This window comes from Falco naumanni, chromosome 4 (assembly GCF_017639655.2).
Source record: "Falco naumanni isolate bFalNau1 chromosome 4, bFalNau1.pat, whole genome shotgun sequence".
Taxonomy (NCBI): Eukaryota; Metazoa; Chordata; class Aves; order Falconiformes; family Falconidae; genus Falco; species Falco naumanni.
Genome location: NC_054057.1, coordinates 68,256,333 through 68,280,413, shown reverse-complemented (window position 1 = coordinate 68,280,413; position 24,081 = coordinate 68,256,333). Strand labels below are relative to the sequence as shown.

Genomic DNA, 24,081 nt, shown 5'->3' with positions numbered 1-24,081 from the left:
GCCACCTTGAATGCAAGAGCTGTTTATTAATATTTTATTGATGACAAACAGGTTTAAAACAAACTGAGACAAAATCAAAAAAAAAGAATAACACCGTGCTAGCACTGATGTCTGGATTTATAAAACTCAGAGTAACTGCTACAAAGGAAAAAACCAGCACAAAGCAGAGGCAAGCATTCCTGTCAGTGAAATAAAGGGGTGAGGGGAGAGGAGGGGGTTACGATACTCAATGGATTGCATTGCACAGAGGGTTACAGCTTAAACCTATCAGAAAAATCTATGCAACTACGCAGTCTACGGAAGGAAAAAAATTAAAAAGCCCTTCGGCAATGTTAATAAATAAAACAGTCCATCTTACAAGGAAGGAAGGTGGCCTGTGTCTCCATTCTTTCACATTTTAGAAGTCTAAACTCTGGAGGCTTTTTATGAGAAAAGAATGGGTTTCATTTCTGGAAAGTTTCTTTTGCAGTTCTCAAACTATGTTCGCTGCAGGACCGAACAAAAAAATTTTGAACACCTGTTCCATGTTTATGTGCACGCTACTCACAGTTTGTGGGTATGCTACACCAGGTCTGCACTGGGGGAGAGACACTCTTGAAAAACTACAGCAAATACAGGTTATGAAAGCGGTCAACAATCTACAGAAAGGACAGTAATGAAAGGGCTTCCCCCCCAGTTACAAAAAGTGGGTTTTACGTCATTTAAGTACATTCATATGAGAGGTATTTTGAGTTCCCCCAAAAAAAAGACTAGAAACACTTGGAGCCCTTTGAGTATAAAGCTAACTTAATTCAAACTTTAAAAACACCGAGGTTAGTGAATCACACTCTACTGTTCTTTGCCAATTAGGAGGTAGAGGTTAGTCTAATTTAGGGATCTGATAAAAATGGGTCTGTAGGAATTTTAAATTCTCTGCGCCGTTTCTAAAAAGGTTTAGACAGAAATAAAATGCTCCCAGTGTTCCCATATGACTTATTTAAGACATGGGTACAACTTAGAAATTGGATGGCTTCTCTTATGTGCTGTTTTTGACTTCCAGCTATTTCTCAAGCCAGCATTGATGGCACAGCCGTGTCCACTACCTGAAAAATAGGCTCCGGGTTTGGTTTTCAACACCTGAATCTTTCAGCTATCTGCATTAATCACCGAAGAAGCCACACAAAAGCCTAACCCATTATCTCTAATTATACCCAGCTATCAGAGGCCACCTTCCAACAACTGCCTGCTTTGTCCATTTTTTCCCAACCTTCTTCGGTTAACATTGTAGAGTCTTTACTTCAAAACCAATATAATCCCCAGTTTCCACTACTTCTTCCCCAGGTCTGAGGGAGCAAGTAAAGCAGGCCTGTTAGCATCTTTTTCCTCCAGGGCCGAAGGGCACAGGAACCCATCCCCTTTCAAGCGCAAAGTTCATCTTACAGAAAGGCTTGTTTTTCACAGAGTAGAGTCCAGACAGTAGCCAATTAAAGCATACAGAAAACACTTTGAAACCCTCCTCCTGCTCGAGCGCGCAGGCTCCTTTCACTCTAACTGCTATCCAATGTAGGAAGAAGAGGCTGATTGCTGCAACTTTAAAATCACACTGAAAGTTCTCAAGGTTGGTGCTCTAATTTAGTTTTGTTTTAAACTTTTTGTAAGCTTCTCAGAACAAGGATCTCCCAGGTCCACCACTAAGAATTCAGAGACAAACTTCTAAAAATTCAGTGCTCCTTTGAAAGAATCTCTTTAAAACCACCTTGTCACAAAAGACCCGTTCAGAATGTGGGCGACACGATGACACTAGGATTTCAGAGCCAGTGTTGGACAACAAAACCTGCATCTCAGAGTTGAGCATCAGCTATGTTCTGCTGGATTTCTGCTTGGCTTGCTGTCACTTAGGAACTCTCTCTCTCTCTCTCTCAGATACTCTGCTTCTAAAATGTAAACAGTTACTGCTAAAATATAGTACCCCTTTAATACGAGAACAACTCTGAGATGAGGGTTTTCCTCTCCCCATCTGCTCTGAAAAGTAATGCCCTGCTCGCAAAGAGAAGTATGGAATGAAGTGAAACCTGCTTAAGGCCCTTCTCTCGAGCTTGTTTGACTGGGGGAGCAGGGACTCAGCTGACCACTCATTTCAGGGTGAGTTGCCTTCCCAGTGAGGCGCCAGCCAGTCCTTCAGTGCGCTCTCTCCTCTCCGGTCAGTCTCCTTGTCTCAGTGAGCTAGCAGTGGGCTCTCTCGCGCGCGCTCCTTTCTCTCTCTCTCCTCTCCGTTGGTTGGTTTCTTTCTCCTGTTGCTCTCACACAGTGGTGCTTCAGTTTTAGCAGTGGAAAACAGGTATCCATTTTATTTTATTTTTTTTATTACCCAGAATAAAATGCTGATGAACTAAGCTCCACACAAGCTTAGCTCTTCTTCCTCAACCTGAAAGCAAGAAAGCAAAACAACAGCTGCATTAGGGATGTCGCTTTTAAGACAGACACTGTGTTCGTGAACTTAAATCGGGGAGTAAGAAGCAGAGGAGTGAACCTCAAGTGCCTTACACTCTAATACTGTGACAGTCCCGTCACTCCACCATGTTGATATGCACGTTCACCCTGGTAAGTAGAGTCCTGTGACAGCGCCACGTCAATCTGAGATTTAAACTCATCACCAAGGTAACTGTCCTGAAAATGAAAGTGGGTGTTAAGCCTTTAACTCATTATCAAGCTCAAGTCCTCCCTTACAAAGCAGAATGCCTAGCAGCCAGGGTTAATAAAGAAGTCTGAGAGGTTTGGGTTTGTTGGGGACTTGTTGAACTGTGTTCTGTTGATTTTTTTGGGGGGTGGTTGTTTTTTTTTTAGATCTACTTTTTTTGCTGCAAATTACCACAAGCATAAAGGGGTTTGCAATAGCTGGCCAATGAACAGGCAGGCAGTTCAACATTAAGGCTCAAGTTCAAGTCTCTACATGCAGCATTTCACTTTTATTCTCAGGAGTACTTAGAGAGCCCACCAAATGGAGGAGTATGAAATGCTGTGGCCAAGTCATTGAAAATTGTTTTAGTTTCCGTTTTCCTTAGTACTAGGAAACAAGGATGTGCACACACAAAGATCAACACAAAACCCAGGGGAAAGGGCACACCATACATCAAATCCTGCTTACCTGTGATAATTCTGGTTGGGAGAGCCCAGGCTGACTCATCTGTGATGGCTGACTCATGGAGATATACCCCTGAGTCAGTGGACCCTGGGAGAAAGGCTGGGACACCACATCTTGGCTCGCTTGACTATTCGGAAGGTTTGACTGACTAGTTCCAGGAATCCCAAAACGATTTTTCTGGCGCCCACCACGACCAGTCTTTCCTTTTGGCGCCCCACGTCCTGGAAAAGCGTTTATCCCAGCCAACAGTGAGAAGTCTTACACATGCAAACATGTGAGAATTAACTTTCTAGAAAGACTTGACCACTTGCAAGACACAACGTTTTACAGGTCATCAACATACAGGTGCAGAGAAACCAAAAGGCAGAACCACCAGTGCAGATGCAGCAAAGGGACACTTGCTAGTGGCTGCAGCACTCCCAACTAAGACTTACTACCGAAGCACATCATCTACTCTCATCAGCGCTGCTGCAAGAGTAGCAAAACCCCCATTCTTCAACTTCAGACCTAAATTGTGGGTTTTGCACCACTTCACCCTTGCCCCCATACCTGCAGCCGGTCCGTTAGCCTGGCCGAAGTACCCCGGCGGTGGCATCGGTGGCATCACAAGGTTGAAAGGGATAGGAATGTTCATAGCAGTGACATGGCTGGGGCCAGCACTGATCATCCCAATCTGGTCGTGGGTTTGGAAGTACATGTTGGATGGGCGCCCTGAGGAGGGGAGGAAAGCCACAGTGATTTCAGGCACGCTGAATATTTAGAAATCAATTAATATTTCTGCTTTTAACAGTAAGGCAGGATTTGTAAGCAGGATAAATCAGAATGAGAAATTGAAAGGACAAGCCTACCACTGCCAAGAACCACCAGTATTTCCAGTTCACCAATTATTCCACACTTGAAAATTTCAGACTTGGCGAACACATGTTCCTCCCTACAGATACTTTTACTGTATCTGTAAAATTTAAGATTCTTGAAACATTTACACACAGACACACACACACTCCCTTCCCCCTCATTTTTCACTTGCTCTGCAGACATCAAGTTAAGACTGTAGGGGCTTCTATACACAGAGAGCAAAATCCAGGCACCTCATGAACATTCTCAGTTCTCAAATTCTGTATTTTTCTGGAGTGGCTCTTCAACCGTTTAGCAGTTTGAAGTCCGTAACGTACCACACCCCAAGGACTAATTGAGGAAAAAAATTATCTATGAAGGTGTTAATTCTGATGGCTTCCTTTACCTTGACTGCTCCGGTCATAGACAGATCCTGGAATAATAGCCTCGCGTGCATCATACATGGCAGTAGTCATGAAACGGGCACCCTGGAAACATTATAGGAATTAGACAAAGCCTTTGCACAGAAAACTTTGCACTGCAACCTCAATGTAAGTTATTTTGGGTAAAAAGCCAGAAAAGCTCCACAGATCACACCTACTTTACAAGTGCTGAGGAAACTCACCAGTTCTAATACACAGAAAGCATCCAATGATCATTTCAACTTCATCATGACAACAAGAAAAAGAAGTTAAGATTCTACAGGCAGCTGATCTCAAACTGTGAAACACTGGATGAATTTTCAGTCCATTCTGAGGTTCTGATGATAGCTCTCCCCTTGCTCCATCCCTGCCGCTCTCCTCCTGTGATGGCGGACAACCTTCCTCCCACAAACAACTACTTATGTTCAAGGACTAAGTATAAAACTTACAGGTTGAAGATTATAGTATAATGCTATTAAGTATACGTGCTTAATGAGCTTGCCATTTCTACAGAAAACAGCTACTTTGTTTCGTTCACCTCAGAAGTTACCCTCTCATAAAATTTTGCAGTAAATAAAGAGCAATAATTTAAAAAGCACACTAAAACAGCTTTTCTACAAGTGCTCAACTTGGAAAGAGCTGAAGCAGCAACTGACTTGAGTCACACATCATTCACTAGGCAACAAAAATGGAAAGTCATGGCTGTGTGAGGCTACGTAGGTGACTTTATTCCATCCATTTCTAACTGATCAATCGATCCCCAACTGTTTCGTGCCACAAACATCTGAGCGAAGGAGATGTCAACTTACTGGGTTGATGGTATTGACAAGTTTCCGGGGTTTGCTGAACTGCATAAGGCTTTCCCGGAGGTTATTCAGTGGTCCCTCCACCAGAACCTTCTGCTCTTTGTAGTAATTCAGTAGGTGATTCCAAAGTGGTTGTTTAGACAGTGCTTTTGGGTTCCCAACAATAATTACTCCATACCTGTACAACAGCAGACAGAGAAACTAAAATTAACTTTGACTAAAAATAAAGCCATGCTACATATTAATGTCAGAACAGCCTTGAAGCCAATCTCTTTTGCAGTAAATCAAGGCACATAACAGAAGCCCATGACAGTGGGAGACCCTGATACAATTGTTTTGTTTACAGCAGATGATTTCTGTAGTATGACAAAAGACTTGAAATGAGATTGCTGCAGTCAGTTTCTCAATAATCACAAGCTTCCTTTTGCAGGCTTACCAAACCCATCTGTGTACCCAACCAACCACCACCCTGCACTGGTTTGCAAGCTTGCAGAAACCAAGGAAGCCAACCAACATAGTGTTGTACTCTTCTCAGTAATCAAACCCATTAAGAGAAGCAAAATGGGAAAATGGCTGCTGGAAGGGATAAAGCAGCAGATGGAGGGAAGAGTGCTGTCCTGCAAACAAAGGGGAACGACATGGCGGCTTTTGCTAACTACTGATGCCACATGGTGACACCAATTAGGTTGAGATTGCTCCTGTAAATTGTAGGGAATGTGGAAATATTCAGGTTCCCTTAAACCAGGTGGAGTGGGGAACAGTCCTGCTACCCACAAAACACAGACCTTTTGTTAGGTGGGCTGTATTGATGCTTTAGCAGACCAAATTCTGTGTCTAGAATAGATAAGTTTGCTTAATTTTACTTTACCTTGCTCTTGTAAGAGCTACATTAAGACGCCTGGGGTCATTCAGAAACCCTATTCCTTGGTGTTCATTGGCCCTCACACAAGAAAGGATAATAAAGTCCTTCTCACGTCCCTGGAAGGCATCCACACTTGCAATTTCCACTTCCTGAAACAGAAGGAAAACATGTAGATCACGGAAGCACAGTGCAAAACAGTTACGCTACCAACAGGCATTACAAAATGCATGGGCCATGCACTAGCAGTTCCCATCATTTGACAAAAATGTTATTTTTTTTTTTAAAATGATGAGTGATTTAGTAATTCCACTGGTCAGTAAATAGTTTCCCTAAAGAGGAACAGACAGTCTCAGTTTAGGACAAATTACTTTTATATTCACTGCTTTATGGTTCTCATATTTCCTCCTCAAAACTGGCATTTGCACTATGGAAAGCATTCCTTTTCTAGGTATTTTGCCAAGAAGACTTCTGAGTATTCCAAAACCTTGTAGTAAGATGGGTCCAAATGAGCACTGCTGCCCCCAGCTACCGAGAAACCTGAATCAGAGGGACAGATCACTCCTGGCAGAAGGAAAAGTATTTCCACTAAGTTTTCCTTCAGTGAAAACACTGACCAAGTTCTCAATATTGCAAAACAGACGACATTAAACATACAACCATCTTGTTTGTAGCAACAAATGTTCATGTTTGGTAGAGGAGTTCTACTGATGCGAGGACATGTTCCCAAGCAAATAAATAGTATGACCATCAGAATTTATGGAGCTTGGTTTCCTGCATGTCTCTTGGCATGGTTCTTTTATCCTACGGCACAAGCTGACTGAAGCTTTTCCATAGCTGAAGCACTAATGACCTCTCCCTTCTGTGCCTCCGTGAGTCCTCAGAGGAGAAAGGAAGGCTTCAGTGCGTTCCAACAGAGACCCTAGAGCTTTCTCCTTTATCTGGCCAACTGCTCCCCTGACACTTACTGGCACTCGATACCTCTTAAACTCTTCTCCCCAGTCTATTTTAACCACAATCAACTAAAAAATTCAAAAATGACTAAGAATAAACACAGGCTGACGCCTAAAAAGCCAGACTAAAAATGAAAATATTGTGAAGTTTCACAATATCTGACTTTTCTAGCTTCTCTGCATCTAAGTGCTCTCATTTGTTTAACAACTCCATACCTGGTAGAGTTTCGTATGCAAGGAACCACTGAACTGCATGTACTGCACCAGATAGGATCGTTGACCTTCGTAAGGAGTAATAATGCCAATCTGATCTGGTTTGGCACCAGCTTTCAATAGCTTTGTAGTTATCTTCTCCACATTGGCAGCTTCCGTCCTAGAAAAAGAGATTTGTTTATCTAAGGAGAATCAAGGCATTAGGTTTAACTTTCTGCAAGTTAATGGGTCTAAAAAACTTGACCACGTACCCTGTGCTAGCCTTTTGTCAGAAAGGCTACTTCAGGAAAAAGATCAATTTTACACCACTCAAGCACTCAGATTAATTCTGCTTAAGCATTCACCACTAATCACCTCTTGACTTAGGCCAGACACAAGATATTCTCAGCCAGAGGAATATGAGCAAAAGCCAACATCTCAAAAAAAGGTCTCAGAAGGACACAGAAATTTCTTCTTACATACACCTCCACCTTCTCAGAGCTACACAACTAGACTTTCTGGAACAATTAAATTCACGGTGGCTATCATTCCAAGATGGAACTACTTAGTTAAAAGTACATGTGTACATTTATGAGCAAGATCATTAAAAATGTTCCATCCCACTGTGCGAACGGTTCCTTCAGTTGCTTTATCTTCTAGTTTTAAATATAGACTGTTTTTAATGCCAGTCTCCCTGTCAGCCAACTATTGTGCCATTTGTGTGTGCACAATCTGGCTTGCTGCATTCAGCAGTCTTGCACATGCTGTTCATGAAACAGACAGATTAAAAATATCACAGCAGATATTTTTCTTAAGTTGGGCTGGTTTCCCTTCCAGGCACATGAACACACACATACAAATAAGAGGAGTAAGGTGTTTTAAGCTCACTAACTGAAAAAAGTGGAAAGTGCAGGGAAAAAAAAAAGGGGTAGAAAAGAGAAAATTAAGTTCCCATTCCTTTCGCACCCCACCAAAGTCTAAGAATTAGGACTCTGCTTCAGGAGCTATTTGGATTCTGGCCTCAAAATGCAACTTGATCAGCATTTCCTGCTGCAGCTGCAGTCAGTTGACTCGCTGGCCCAAATTCATTCCACATATTAGGCACTTAATTGTCCCATGCTCCTTATACTACTAGTGAAGGAAAACACACATCTCCACAGAACAATTCAAACCCACTTAAGATCTGAACTGCTCCCATTGCAGATGCCTTTTTCTCTTTGTTTACTGTAAAAGGAGCCTAGGGCAAATAGACTCCACAAGGCAGCTCAGCCTGCACTATCCCTGATGGCAGCTTTTATTAAAAACCAGCACACAAGCAATTCCAATCATAGCTGTTAATAGGAAACAACGTTTTATTAATTTAGAAGAGCTACTGCAGAACATAAGAATCGATAACACTGAAGTACTGTATCCCAGCACACAATACATTTGAGGTCAGGGGTTGGCTCATTTGAAGCAGATACCACCTTCACAGAAACAGAAGTAACTTCTTTGAAAACACAAGCCTTTATTTAGCTGTTACGCCTTTATTCGCACAGCAAGGCACCACAAGTCACAGTGAATACAGCATACTGTTGAGTTTTGTTGCAGAGATTCTGAAGGATACAGAAATGCTGAGCTATTTGGTCTGCAGCAGGAACTGTACACTGCACTCTCCTGACTTCATTTAATTGTGACTGTCTCCACGAGATGTCACCAGACTGTTAAATGGATCTGTTAATAATCTCCTTTACATTTGAGATGCACTGGGACAAATTTATTTTTTTTTAAGTTTATATCTCAGCATTTAATTTTGTTTACCTGTTTAAGTAAGAAGTGCCTGAGCTGGCAATTTCTTCCTGTCCTTGTGTAACATAGAAAAACATCGGCTTATCTGGCTGTGGCCACTGGAAATCAAAACCTTTTTTCACACGGTCCGCTGAAGAGCACAAAACCAGTAAGTAAAAAAAACAGTTAGCACTGTGCTTTACTAGCAAACACACTTATTCTCATATCAAAGCACTGTAACGACTCAACACCAAGTGCAGTGGCAATTCTTTTTTTAGGCAAATGTATTAAAAAAAACCTCATCTAGATTAAAGAAGCCTGCCTTTGATCCTTAATGAGTGGAAAAGAAAATAATTCACAGGAGTATCACTCTTGCTTACCTGCAGTAACACCATTCTGGAGTGAACCCTCATAGAAGATATTGGATGGAAAAGCACTCAGTGCAGGATGCATGCGGTACTGCACTTGTAGGCGAATTGGCCGAATCCCCAGCACCACAAGCCTCTCGAAGAGAGACTGAGACAGGCCAGCCTTTGCAGCCTTTTTACACATCACAACAGGACCAAGCTGGCAGTGGTCACCCACAAGAATAAGCTGTGGAAAAAGAAGGTTGCAGATTTCTAAGTTATTTTCTGAAACTGGCCCAACAGCTAGAACAATAGCAGTATCCTACTATAAAATATACTACCAAGTAATCAGTCTGACTTGTAATAAGCTTCAGATCTAATTTAAGGCTTATAAACCTTTAGCATCCACTAGCTTTTCAGCTGATCATTTTCAATTAAGATCTTATTTGGTCTCCACATTGTTCCAACAGCACCAACATATTACAGGCAAAGATTATGCCACAGAAACAGAAAACTAAGAGGACTAACACAAAATAAAATCATTTAGATCTATATTATGGAACCACCTTCCATGAAAGGAAAGGATTTTGTATCCTTACGTGCCTACACTGTGAATGTTACTGCTTGATGCTACTTCCTCTATTCATAAACTCTTTCTTTAATGACATTTTCTTTAGTGAAATCCAATGGCTCCTACCTGTTTTGCTCCCAGGACAACTGGCACCATGCACTCCGGCTCAGTAGCCTGTGTGCTTTCATCAATCAGAATGGAGCGGAACTGCATTTTTGCAAGTCTTGGATCACCAGCTCCCACACACGTGCAACAGATCACATCTGCATTCTGAAACAGAAACAGAACTGAAATTAGTCAAGTAGGTTATCAACAGACAGTATTTCTACACCGAAGTATATTCAATACCATCCCAGGAATCCTCCCAAAATTTAAGTTGTACGCTGATCTCTACCAGCAAGCCTCAACTGGGAGAAGGCAATTATTCAAGCTGCTAGAAGCGAAGGAACCTTACCATAAGTAATTCACGCTCTGCTGTTCGTTTCAGTGCACGATAACGTTTCTCATCAGCAGATGACAGTTCTCCAGTTTCATCTTTAAGCTGCTGCAGTTTCTGAAGCTCTGGCATGCTGAAGAAAAAACCAGAATTTTGCTTTACAGCCTAATTAAGAACTGGGTAGGATTACAGCAGAACTCATTTGTAAAACTAAATATGACACATGTATAGAAGCAAAAAAGTTATCACATCAAGCAAGTATCACATCATCACCACAGAGTTAATCAGTTGTGCCCACCACAACACTTCAGTTGATTTTTCACCCCCCACCCGCCCCTCAACCACTTCTTACCTATCCATGTTTCTGATCTGGTTATGTAATGCCAAGAAGGAGACAGGAGAGTCAATTGCCTCACGACTTTTAGCACACAGACGAACCACTTTCAGTCCAGTTTGATGGATCTTCTCAGTCAACTGATCGACAGCTATATTACTTGGAGCACAGACTAACACAGGCCTTGACAAAAATAAAGCAAGAAGTCAGTCTCAATACACTGTAAAACTTTTTTCCAATGGACCTGTAATAAAACCATGCGTTATGGCACACACACCCTAAAAACATGCTGCAGAAAAACATTTTCTGAAATAAGCACAAATCTTCCCAGAAAAATATACTTCTAGAAAACCTTACTAGCTCAATGATACAAGTTATTTTAGTTTTTAAAATCAAGTTGATTCTTTGACCATTAATATCGTAACCTTATACATACAGATTTAGGGAGAGCAGTTCTTACCCATTGCCTTGTCTAGCCAGATGATAGACGATTGTGGCTGATGTCACTGTTTTTCCGGTACCAGGGGGACCCTGAATAAGGCTCAGAGGACGCTGCAGGACAGTCTTCACAGCATAAACCTGAAAAAAAAAAAAAATTTATTGCTGTTTAGCATTCTATGCATAGGAAGTTACAAAGTTGTTCAACCTCTATTTATAAATTCTTCATCATATTCTTTGTGTGTAGTAAAAAGGAGATGAGGTTACCTGAGAATGGTTGAGATCAGGAAGTCCTTGTGCTGTAAAGCGCTTTGGCAACTGGCATTTAATAATTACATCTTCTACCTCATGACCTAACAGTTTGTGATAGATGTACCCAGATACTGAAGTCTCATCCACAGCAAATGTTTTTAAAGCACTCTGCATTCTGAAACGAGGGAAGGACAGAAAAAAAAAAACAGTATGACTTCAAATACAACTATCCACAAGCATCCTACACAAAGGTTAATCAGACATCAGGCACAAATGCCTTGGGGAAAAAGAACAATGTAGAATGCCTGCTAATAGAATTAAGAGATGAACATTAGACCCTGAGAACACCGCTCTTGTTTTTCCCTATGTGAATACTACAAAGTATTATAACCAGAAAAATCCACAGAGAAGCACCAGCTTCCAAAAGAATTTGCAGTAGTAATTTTAGGTGCAAGATTTGAAGAAAATGTGTACTCATCTTCTCTCTTTCACTGTAATAAACTCCTAATAAAATGCAGTACAGACATGTCTGAAGCTTACTGACGCCACAGCAGATTCAAATGCCTTGAAATTTCAGCTAGTTAAAGCAACTCAAAGTTTAGAATGTCAACTCAAATCAGAGCATACTTCATGATGGAGCAGTGTTCAGGAAGCTGAACTACAAAACAGTTTTTCTTCATACGTTCCAAATATTACTAGACATAAGGTAAGTTTCTCCCCTTGATGTACTTGCAACAAACCCTAAGCATCCCTTCAAAATGAGAAAAAAAGATAGTTTGATGGCATTCAGATTAATTCCATTTCTAGTAAAAGTTAGGCCTGTTGCTCTATGAACCAGTTATGTTCATAGACTTGATACGTTGGGCATACTCAGATTTGATTGCTAGCATCACAAAACAATACAACTTTCCTTGTTCAAAAATTCCCACCAAAGGTAAAGGAAAATATACACGTGAACTGCACCCACTATTTGCAAAGGTTAAGTGCTTTCTCAATACCTGTCAAAGGAAGTTGATTTCCATACAAAATCCACCTGGAAGTTATGAGTAACTTCCACAGGTGCTCCAACGCTGCTCCTCAGCTCAATGGCTATCTCATCACCATAATCTGTAGAACCTCGTTAAGTAGTAATCTATAGCAAAAATTTGAATTTTATTTTCCCCAATTTTGATTTTGTTTTTTTTTAGCAGACACCCAGCCGCCCACCCTCAACAAATTAAAATTATCTCAAAATTACTTTTGTACACAATTACTGATTTCTTGGAGAGACTTAAACCTTCAATTAAGCCTTCCTGAAGGCTCACTAAGTAAAGGATACTATCAGGAACTTTGATAACATGACCAATTCCTTTCCATAAAGGAGCCAGGTCTCCTTTATACCTCAAGCAGATCTCATCTCCTTGCATAAGACGCATATCTACAAAGGAAGGAAAAAAAACCCACACTCAGAATATTCACCAAGAAACAACCACACCCTGACACAAAAAAACCCTTACAATACTATCTTATATCCCAGGCCAGATCACAGTTCTTTAAAAACTTATGTTATTCACTGGGCAGTAAAAAAAAAAAAACCCAAAACCAAACCACACAAAACAAAACCCCAAAAACCCCGACAAAACATAATCGAGTTGTCATTACCTGAATCAGTCTTTGGCAAAGTGAAATAAGCAATCCTTTTCTTGTTCAAGCCCAAGTCCCATCTCACTGTGATGTTATCTTGTGTCTAATGGTAAAGAAAAAGCATCTATTATGTTCTTAAAGAGCTGTTTGCTGATACTACAGCCCTCACTGTCCTATACTTTGAAACAGTAGAGAAATACTAAACGTGCTGTACCAACGTCACAGTACAGACAAATCTCTGTATTTGTTCCTATGGACTGAGTTCACACCATCTACAGAAGATAATTCTGTTCTACGAAAGTTACTTAATGAGAAATGAAGTCATAATCACCACTTGCATTATTATTCTCTCACCCCCAACTTTAAAACGTTCAGTAAGTGCTTGCATGACCTCACAAAATTCAATGACAACATAAAAGAAGGCGGCCAAACTGCAGTTCTATGATAGAACATGGTTCTTGGAAAGACGAACTTTGAACAAAGGTGGAAGTTCCCAAGTATTTCAAGCTCTTTTTTAAAACCTCAATTTATTTTCCTTTCCTCTCCCTGCTACCATACATCACCATTACTACTGCGATTACTATGATGTGACAGTACTGTAATAAAGACATATATTTGGGCCTTTGTTCTATGCTGTTAAGAATGACCACGTGCTTTGATACCTGAGAACTAGCCAGAAGCCCCCTCAAACAAGCGTACTTCAAGCACATTACCTGAGACTCCTTGAGTTTCTTGTCATAATCTGCCTCAAGCTTGACTAGAGGACCAAATATATTTTGGTATTGATAAGCATCTTCATATCTAAGCAGAACATGCTGTGGTTCTTCATCAACACCAGGCTTTTCTAAGTCCTCAAGGGTTGCAGATGGATTTTCCTAGAATGTAAAGCACCAGTGTTTTGTTTCAAGGTTTTAAGCACAAACAAGTGATAAGCTCTCACTGTGCAATGGACTGGTAATAGCATGTTTTACTACTATGGGAAGTTATATCAAGGTATGACCACCTGTCAAGACTACACTCACATCCAGTCAGGTCTGTTATGCTTTAAAGGATGTACAGAAAAGCCTCTCAAAAAGCATTAACTGAATACCAAGCACGGACTAACAGTTCCCATCTCAGCTAGTCACCACATAAAGCAGAAACAAGTGAAAGACTCGAAATGGGGAAGGAAAGTTGTTTTTTCAGATTGCTTGACAGTGCAACTTGAACAGAGCTGAGGAACCTAAGGGTGAAACTTTCCTACCGAGACAGACAATTTCGTGACTCTGACTGTTGACCAATTTCCAGTTACACTGCTTGTCAAATCTGCAGGACTTAAACCTCATGTAATTTAAGTATGTCCTCTGTCTTCTACAGTTGTTAAAACAGCCTTGTCCCTCCTTCATAAAGCCAGAAAATTAGCACTTGGTAAAATATAACCAGTACTTGAAAAGCAGCACATACCTTCCAAAGTTCTTCCAGTTTGTTAATCTGTTGAGCTGTAATCTGACGTGCTCTCAACTGTTCCTGTTCGGATGGAATCTTTACCAGCCATGAAAGGAAACAACGATCTTGGATAAGAGGCTGCCACTGTGAACTGTCCCAATTAATATCCTTTAAACTGCTCTGACTGGCACATGGCTGCCTGCACAACCAAAACATTGAAAAAAATTATTAAATTAGACAGGTGTAAGAAAAAGTCTATCAAATGTAAAAATAGGCTCTTAAAACAACTCCAGTATCTCAGTTAGAAGGAAAAAAAACCAACCACCACCACCCCAGCCTACCGGCCCAATTAATTTTTTTAGTTCCTGTATTTGCTACTTCAACACTGGGAAGGCTCAGTATCCTACATAGCATTTCTTGGGCATTTCTAGAACTGAAGTTTCGGCATCTAAAATATTATATATGACACTCACCTTTGGAAGTGGTTACAGTCCATTAAGATTATGCACACATACAATATATCAGAAAACACTCAGGATTACTTCCCATCTGTTTTTTTAAACAAATAGAATAACTCATTCCATAGAAACACACCTTCTACTGTCAAATACATGGTGACAGAATTTAATTAAAATGCATACAATTATGAAATCATGATTTCTGATAGAACCTGTCAGAGAACAACTCCTGATTTACTGTCATCTTCAAATGATTCTACGTGCTGACAGAAAAACGCCACTAAGTAACAGAGGGACTACTCCAGCGTAATTTTCTGAACTGATTTGTTACTCTTCCAAATCTGAAAAAGCAAAGTTTAAAAAAAAAAAAGGAAAACCACAAGTTTCTTCCATTAAGGACTGCTTCATTTTCTATAGAGTTATTTGCCCCACATAACAATGTTCAGTTATTGCATTATCTACTTGTACACAAGGCATGAAGTCTATATGGTCATCTAAAGGAAGAATGGTAGCAAATTAAGAGTATAAAATGTGTTTCGGTACCAAATGAAAGCAAGCATTATCCTTTAGAAACAAGGTTATGCAACAGACTTGACACAAATATGCCAACAAAGGCATTCTCTCACCTGCACAGCAAAACAACCACAGAGTCTGCCTTAGCTGGAATAAAGCCAAGGAGAAACACATTACGACATCCACAGTTATAACATTCCAAGACAGTCTCTCCTAGAGGTCCATCTTTATGGAGAGTCACCTCTTTGCACTTCGCTCTCACAAGATGATTAACAATGTGGCTGAAACCAAAGAGGACATACATTTATATTAAGTTAACAGGAAAACCACATTTAGTCCTAACTTGATATGTCAACTCAGTTATTAAAAGACACAAAATCTATTTACACTGTGGCAGACATTGGTAAGATCTTGCTCTTTTCATCCAAGCAAAGACACTGCTACTGCAGTTTCGGTGGTTTCTCAGTGAATGAACGCTTTAAAGGTAGATGAATGTGAAAGAATAGGAAACATGTAAGAAATTCTTTTAATGTTACTGATAATTGAAAGAAGCCTCCCGAAGCTCCACAGGTCAAGAGCATCAGTTCTACTGTGCTTTGCAGGAATTCACGATAGGAGAAGCAGCAGCAAGCTGACTTCACAGAAGTGATTCAAGTTTTGCTGAAATCGAGGTCTGAGCTGGGAACAGCAGAAAAGCTAAAGAGGCAGCTGGAGGTTCACATTTAAGTCACTAGACTTAGATTATCACCAAATGTCAGTCACAGCCATCATACCACTTCAAAACCAACACACTCTAAAGACAAGATTGTCATTGTTATTTCCATCATTTGACCATTTACCTGCCAGATGTATTTCCACGCCCATTACAGAACCACTTTTTGCTGGTGTTACAGTAGACCACACAGGCAGGGTCATGGATACCACAGTAGCTGGAATTAAAAAAAACAAAAATGGGAAGCGATTGGGTACTCGCGTATAGGAAAATTCAAACACAAGATTTAAATTCCCTAGTAGCATACAAAAGTGAGGGGAAGCAGAAAATTAGGGAACATGAGTGTTGGCAAAAGCATCAAACACGAGCTTCTGTTTTGAGTCACAAGTATTTTATCACTTCCCACCATTACCATCCCTAGGCTGGCTTAGCCTTTTTATTCTTCAAGGGAGCTCAAAGACCTGCTGGATGTGGCAGCTCTAAGTCTCTATAAGAGCTCACCAGAGGGCACCACCCTCCTACCCATAATGTGGCTGTCTCCAAAATCCTCTAAGCATCCACCTTTCACTCACACAAAGTGCTTCTGCCCCCTGGAAATAATAAGCCTGGGGCAAAGCTTAGGCCTTACCTGCAAGCATGCACAGGAAGATCCTTTGTATAATAGGTATCTTCTTCATCTTCTTCAAAATTCAACTCTGCCAGAAGCTGGCTGGTTTTAGCCACATTATCATCCACAGCTCCATTCTGTAGAATGCCATCAGGTCCATTAACCTGAAATGCAAGGTCAGTGCTTAAGTTATACAATCAAAACAGACTCCAAAACATAAAGCCAAGGACAGTGACCCCTACTCCTCAAAGCAAAAATTTGTGTTCAATGTAGAAAATCTCAAAAGGAAAGAAAAATGCTGGTAAGAGCTGGAGCACATACCAGTTATATAATCAATACTTGCTTCATTAGCTCCTATCTTACAGCATTATTTAAACGCCAACTGATAAGCAGAAAAAAGTTGAAAGGAGATGGCTTTTCTGCAATTATGTCTTTCCACCCAGTCTTACACAATGCACAAAATCCTGTTTAAACAGTTCCAGCTGCATCAAACATGGGTTTTTTTCACCCTTGATTTTACTCCAGGAATCTACCTGAAAGCAGGATCTTTATTGTACAGGGCTTTCACCACCTATTTCTGCAGGTCTCCATCCACCAAATCCATGTTTCCCCCCAACCAAAGACATCAGAAGCACAACTTCATGCCACTTGGACAACACAGAGCAGGTAATCAAGAAAGCTCTTCTCATATAAGCCAAATTAAAAAAAAAAAAAAAATTGAAATAGCACAAGAAAGAACAGAAACTGGTTTTCAGCTGAGTCTCTAACTCTCTAGGCAGTATCACTTGTTCAAGATGTACCAACTCTATGTCCTGTTTTCAATTGGGATAAGGGTTGATTTTCTTAGTAGCTGGTGCAGTGCTGTGTTTTGGATTTTGTGTGAGAACAATGTTGATAACACATTGGTGGTTTTAGTTGTGGCTAGGTAAAGTTCATACCAAGTCAAGCACTTTTCAGCTTCTCAGACCTTGCCAGCAAGAAGGCTGAAGGGGCATAAGAAATTGTGAGGGGACACAGCCAGGACAGCCAACCCCAAGTAGCCAGAGGGGTACTGCATACATCATGCTCAGTATATAAACTGGGGGGAGTTTGCCAAGGCCTGCTGATCACTGCTTGGGGACTGGCTGGGCATTGCTCAGCAGGTGGCAAGCACTTGTATCGTGCATCACTTGGGGTTTCTTTTTCTCCTTTCCATTTGAGTTTTATTCCTCTCCCCTACTCCCTTTTCATTATAGTTGTTATTATTGTTGTATTGGTTTTCCCTCCTGTTTTAATTATTAAGTTGTTCTTATTTCAACCTTCAAGTTCTATCTTCCTTTCCAAACCCGAGATGGTGGCGGGGGAAGCAAGCAGCTGCATGGTACTTTGTTTCTGGCTGGGGTTCAACCACAACACCGTATTACACACAGAATCAAACATACTTGCAAAATACATCCGGTGTGACAGTCACTATTGTGTTTACAATATGTTTTCCTTTTAAAAAACGAGGCCTAAGTTACCCAAGAAAGCTGTCAAAGTCCATCAAAACCAGTAATGCAGCCGAGTTTTCAGAGCAACACACTTCAGAGATCAAGTGCACTAACAGCATACAAGCACAGGTGTGCTCTTTCCACTGAGGATACACTAACTGCCAGAACCACCAACTCCTGCAATGTTTGGTGCTGCGTCAGCAACTTTCACACACCAACCCTTTCTCATGCTAAAAATAAGTCCTTTTTGGCAATACTGGGTAAAGTGCATTTACCACCAGGAAGGAGCATCAAGAAGCACACATGTCACAAATCAGATTGCGACATGACTAGTACAGCTGCTGGCCCTTGGGCCTCACAGGTGTTCCTTGTTTAATTCCACTGCTGCACAGACTAACAGCCATGGGGAGCCTTAGCACCTTAACACCATGCTGTCAAGATCCTCCCAAGATGGCCAGATCCTCACATCCCCCAAAATGTTGTTCATTCGGCCACCTGATTCTTTGACTTGTTCAGCCAAGATCTCAGTAAAACGTGGGAAGAGATAAGCATGCCATAATTCACAGAAACCTTGCGTGGAAAAAGGTGGGAAAGGGACCACCGCAGTGACTGCAGCGGTTATTAATAGAACATTTGAGATGAGCCCTGTGAGGTAGTTTCCCTATCACAGCAAAATCATCAGATTTATTAATACTCCCACCACACACAATGTTTTTAAAGGTACTGGGTGAGACAAGATGAATTTATTCCTGAAAAATTTCAAACTAGCTAATAAATGGCAGCATAATAATCACTCAAGGCCTTCGTCTATCAACGTAGTATTTTAGTAACTCTTGCACTTAAGACACTGTAATGCAATTTATCTGGTATCTGTAACATGATTCTCTGACAAGAGAAAGCTGTCCACAGCGAGAAGAACGCTAAATCTTTATTAAAAGAAATTTGATAAAAATAGTTGCTGTAGCATTTTATAGCTGTAACTCATAGGCAAATCAAAACAAGCTCACTTCTCTGAAAGTCTCATTTAGATTCCATGCCAGTTAGTTTCAGTATTGCACATTAAAATTTAACAGCCAATTGCAAGAGTTAAACTTAAAAATAAGTGTAAGCCGCTTCACATTTGCCCTCAGCAGTAAGGAATTGGACTCAATGACACAAGCTCTGTTCCATTATCTTCAAATGAAATGAGGCTCATTTGCAAAACACAGTCTAAATAGCATGACTTTATATTGATGTTACCTCCAAGTACTGGCTTTTAATAGAAAGAATCAGCCAAGAGGAACCGTCAGCCCAGAACGTGCAAAACCAGCAGAGGGAAAAGATTAAAAAAAAACTGAAAGAAACTGCAGCAGCATGCAACAACCCACTAGTATGATGAACCCAAATCCAATCAGCTCAATGTGTAATGGCATCTGCACTGATGTTTGAAGATAAATATCCATTTTTAAATATAGAATGCCATTTTACAAAATACGAAGATAACTTATTAACTGATCATGAAGCAGGTGGAATTCCAAAGCCTTAAGTTAAACTGAATTTCTTAGAAGCACAAATACCAGGCATTCACCAGTGCATTTCTATCAGTCTATTCCGAAGAGGCAGAACACATTATTATACACATCAGTTGACAAGTTTAATACTTTTTTTTTGGGTGCTCATAAAAAAAATAATCAAGATTACTGAGCAGTAATAAAACTATATTTTTTTATAATGCAGAAAACCAAGAAACTACAATGATTGCAAGCTATCTGTACTTCTGCACCAGGTGACTGTGTTAGTTACACCCTGAGGAGCTCCTGCCCTTTCAGAGAGTTAGGCAGGAATGATGTCACCTGTTACTATGAAAATCCAGCAGTGAGCGAGTACTAGGCCTTGGCAGGCACACAATGAGGAAGTGACTCAACTATTGTTCTAAAACCTACTCTGATGTTAGCCTATGTGCATATTATTAAAAATCTGGCACCATCGACTGTTGTATAAGGGAGGGGGGAGGCCTCCTCTATTTTAAAAAGTGTTGACTGAAACTTCTAGCACAGCAAGTTTAACAGCTACAGCAGTCTAAACGCTGAGGTGCTCCAAAACTACGACCAAGGTACTGGTCCCTCCCTTGCTCCTTTCCTGGCGTCTAAAATACCAGTCAAGAGACAACAGTAAAAGTCGAGAGAGCTGAGTTACAGAATCGTAAACCAGACTATGTATAAGCGAGTCCCAAAATCAGCAGGAACAGAGTATTACCATCTCGGTTTCTCCCAGTGCTTCCAGCTAATGTACCCCACCCACATCAGAAGCTGATCCACAAGTGAACGCAGCTACATCTGCTTTATGTAGTTCTACTTTCAAGTAGCACATTTCAAGCTGTAACAAGAAAACTAATTGCAGTTAAGTAGGTATTTTGCTACAAGAGTAAGCGTTACAAGACTACTGTCCAATCAATCATGGCAACACACTTCAACGCTGCACAGTAACTGCAGGACACCCAGTCACACTGTCCCAGCCTAGGTAATCTTCCCCTCATGCTTTAGAAAAAATACATACTTTTGGACTTATGGGTAACCCAACCACTTGGTGTTTATAGAGGTATATAATGTTATTACATTAAAGCTATAGATTAGTTATGGTATTTTATTATAATCTCTTATAAAGATTTGCTTTCCCTTTCAAAATCAGGAAGGGGATATTACGGAGAACATTCCCTGCCACAACACCTCCAGAGCAGCGTAGACACTAAGCTGTATTTCCAGATGGGGACCTGAGCAACAAGGATTCATTTTGCTAAGACAAACAGTCTTTGTTAGAACTGGAAATTAAATCCAGCCCCCATAGTCTAGACCAAAAATCTAATAGCTGACCCAGCCTCCCTCAACCACTTGAACAGCTTAACTAACACACTAACACCATGTGCCTCGTCCACCACACTCATTGAGCGTGTGACTGCTTCCTAGCACCGTAACTAAGCCCTTGCCTTGAAAAGGGAAAAAATAAGACAGAAACCAGAAGCTATCTTAAAATATTTAGAAAAGTGTATTCCTATGTTTGATTTTAATTATATGTAAACAACAGATAGTTTTCTGAAAACAGTAGACATTGTTTCTGTGCTGCTAACCTCACGCTATCTTTCATCAATTGGACACTAATCAACTGTAACAACATCCTTTTAAACTATTAGTTAAATATATGTTGGGAAAGGAAGCTCTTGTAGACTGCCTAAATCAATCACATTTTAAGAAACGGGTGCTTTGTACTGCTCAAGTAATCTTTTTAAACACTAGGACACCAAAATAAAGTACCAGAATATGAAACAGCAGAGTAGAAGTATACACCTCCAATGTTTATCAGCTTCTAATAAAGAGCATTTATTTAAGTCGCTTCAATTATGATCACAGTGACCACCTTTAATTGAGCAAAATGTATGTGATCAATTTTGGTGCTTCAGAAGTTATTATCTAGTATGTCCCCTGCCAAAAGACATAACAAGTTTAAATTATTTCTTGAAGGCAGCAAAGTTTTCCCTAGAATCTTTAAAAACCATAATTTCTGATCTTATCACTCATGAGACTGTTGAAATGTACAAGTCTAAACAGATCCAGGGATCTGGGTTTTGCTGTACCTCAGCTCAGAAGGACACTATACTTACTGCACTTCTGAGAGTTCTTGTTTGCAATAGGTCCATTCCCTCTCCCCACCCTCCCCAAAACCCACATTTCTGAAGTCAAAATGAAGATCAGAATGACCACAAGAAATTGCGGAAACATCACAAATGCACTCGCTTTAAAAAAAATAAAAATCTTACAGACATACTAGTATACTAGTACCTGAATGTGCTCTCCAGATATTTTTTTTATTTTTTACTTCAAAGGCTTTCCAAACATGTTTAGACAAAAAATCCAAATTAATCCTCTTGTCTGGTTTTTTAGCTTATGAGGCTTATTTCGGGGTGCCTTTTCTTCTTTTAGCCACATATTCTCTACTGTGAGTTCTGGAATGATCACAACCCACTAAAGCTTTAAAAACTGAAATTTTATTAAATCTGCCTTTTTAATCAATTAATGTATAGTCTGACCGTACACAGACAAGATTTTACTATTACTTCATAACGCTAATATTTCAATGCTCAACCTGGATAAAGTCTACCAAACCCAAACTCAGAAGCTGTAAGTAAACAGAAAATACAGAAACAGCCCACGGGGTCACATCTCCAATTCTATCCCAGACTCTTACCTGGAGCAGGTCCCTGCACAGCAGCTGTGCCTAGGCTGCACACTGAGCACTTTCAAGTACAAAAAAAAAAAAAAAAGTCATTCAATTTGCCCTGGGATAAACCCGATACGGGTAGGACTGTAGGGATAATACCACCTTCAGTCCTGCACTGCACACCTGTAGATTCTCAGTGCCTGGACATGCTGGCTTGTTTCCAGTTTGCTCACTTCTGCATCCACAGTATCACTTACCAGCCCTGATACATCAGGTTTTGCAAGTAAAAGGCAAAATCAAGCCCACTCAAACTATGTTTGGTTCAGGGTTAAAAACCTATGTAAAGCATTTCAACTCCTTGTTACACTCATATTTAAAACATAGATAACATACATTTAATTGTTAATAATGGGACTGCATGAGTATTTATCCAGATGTAATGAAACTCAGCAGAACATTTCATGATCTTTAAATGGAGAAAAGTCCGGCTTTTTTTTTTTTTAAGGAACAGTTTTTCAGGGTTTTTGTTTTTACTATAGACACAGTCAAGATGTGGCACAGTGACAGGCAGTATCTTCACTGGCAACACTTCACTTGCGAGCACATAACCCTAGTTCCTTCTTCACTTTCACTTTTGTGAATTGTTGAAAAAATGCAATTTAATTGTCATGTAGGTACCAACAGGCTATATTTAAAAAAATTCACCCGTTTAAGTTATGGGAAACCAGACCCAGATCTGAACTTAAATCTCAGGCCATGTCAACTGTCACTCCCATACAAACCCAAAACAAACCAGCACTGCAACTGTGCAGCAGAAAAGGTGGCAAAGAAATAAAGATTACAATAATAATAAAAAATTAAAAGCCTATTTTGTTTTTAGTCATATGAAGGACGAAATCAGAAGTAACGTTGAATTTCTTCAGTACCCGATTTTATAACCAAATACTACCTATGGCCGTACTTGTTTTAAAGAGGAAAAGAAGCTGAAATGACACCCAGCAGCGTTTTTGATTTCTTACTTCAACGTCGCAAGGAAAAGCGACCCGACTGCCACGACACGGCCGCGAAGCGCGCCGGCCGGGCTCAGCCCTGCCCCCGGTGCACTCCCCCTGCGCTTCCAGGGCAGAACCGGCCGCCAGGCTCGCTCCCCGGGCCGGCCAGGGCCCGCCGTGTGCCGGCCGCCGGCAGCCTCCTCCCGCCAGGGCGGGCGAGCAGCCACACGCGGCTCCACTTCCCCGTGCGGCGCTGCCGGGGGCCGAGCGCCCAGCCCCGCAGCCCGCCCAGGGCTTCCCCTCGCCGGCCCCACGGCCGGGGCCGCCCGCCCCTTCCGGACCCCCCCCCCCCCCCCGCGCCCCAGTAGCGGAGACGCCCTGAGCCCCCCCCCCCCCTCCCCCGCCTCCGGCCGCGGACTCACCTGCGCTTCGATCGGTCCCGGCGGTCCCTGCCCCGCGCCGGGGGGGCCTTGGCCCTGTCCCGGCCCCGCCTGCCCGGGCCCGGGCGGGGTTTGGGTCTGGCTGGGGAGAGTGAAGTCGGTGAACTCGAACTCGGAGCCCTGCGTGTCGGCGCCGAGCAGCTCGGCCTCCTCGGTGTCCAGGAAGGTGAGGGTCTGCGAACTGGGGCCGTACGCCTCCACGCTCATGGCGGCGGCGACGAGGAGCAGCGGCTTTTCCCCACCCCCTCCACCCCCGAGCCCGAGCCGGCCGGGCCTCACCTCAGGGAGCCCGGGGCGCCGCGCTACGCGAGCGGCAGGA

General features: G+C 41.4%; 1 protein-coding gene across 4 annotated transcripts; it reads right to left on the bottom strand.

Annotated features, from left to right (window-relative positions):
- Positions 1-6: 6 nt before the first annotated feature.
- Positions 7-24,081, bottom strand: UPF1 (UPF1 RNA helicase and ATPase). Of its 4 annotated transcripts, none has more exons than XM_040589551.1 (24): positions 23,745-24,081; positions 16,692-16,834; positions 16,191-16,280; positions 15,465-15,632; positions 14,399-14,588; positions 13,669-13,830; positions 12,974-13,058; positions 12,651-12,749; positions 12,331-12,448; positions 11,348-11,507; positions 11,103-11,221; positions 10,661-10,825; positions 10,327-10,441; positions 9,999-10,142; positions 9,335-9,548; positions 8,988-9,105; positions 7,212-7,368; positions 6,052-6,194; positions 5,187-5,361; positions 4,362-4,443; positions 3,671-3,832; positions 3,125-3,342; positions 2,524-2,646; positions 7-2,404 (listed from the first exon to the last, which is right to left on the bottom strand). In XM_040589551.1, exons 1-23 carry the CDS (start codon positions 23,967-23,969, stop codon positions 2,527-2,529), a joined length of 3,372 nt encoding a protein of 1,123 aa, XP_040445485.1. In that variant the 5' UTR covers positions 23,970-24,081; the 3' UTR covers positions 7-2,404; positions 2,524-2,526. The 4 variants fall into 4 exon arrangements, with proteins under 4 accessions (XP_040445485.1, XP_040445487.1, XP_040445486.1 ...); XM_040589553.1 differs by having other exon boundaries at positions 12,331-12,439; XM_040589552.1 differs by having other exon boundaries at positions 14,399-14,579.

What these genes read in the sequence shown, in the direction of transcription:
- UPF1 (XM_040589551.1), bottom strand. Translation starts at nt 23,969, where the DNA reads ATGAGCGTGGAGGCGTACGGCCCCAGTTCGCAGACCCTCACCTTCCTG. An exon ending in AGAAACTCAAGGAGTCTCAG is followed by an intron (nt 13,059 to 13,668) that starts GTAATGTGCTTG and finishes CTTTACCATTAG; the next exon opens with ACACAAGATAACATCACAGT. An exon ending in CTATGACCGGAGCAGTCAAG is followed by an intron (nt 3,833 to 4,361) that starts GTAAAGGAAGCC and finishes TCCCCTCCTCAG; the next exon opens with GGCGCCCATCCAACATGTAC.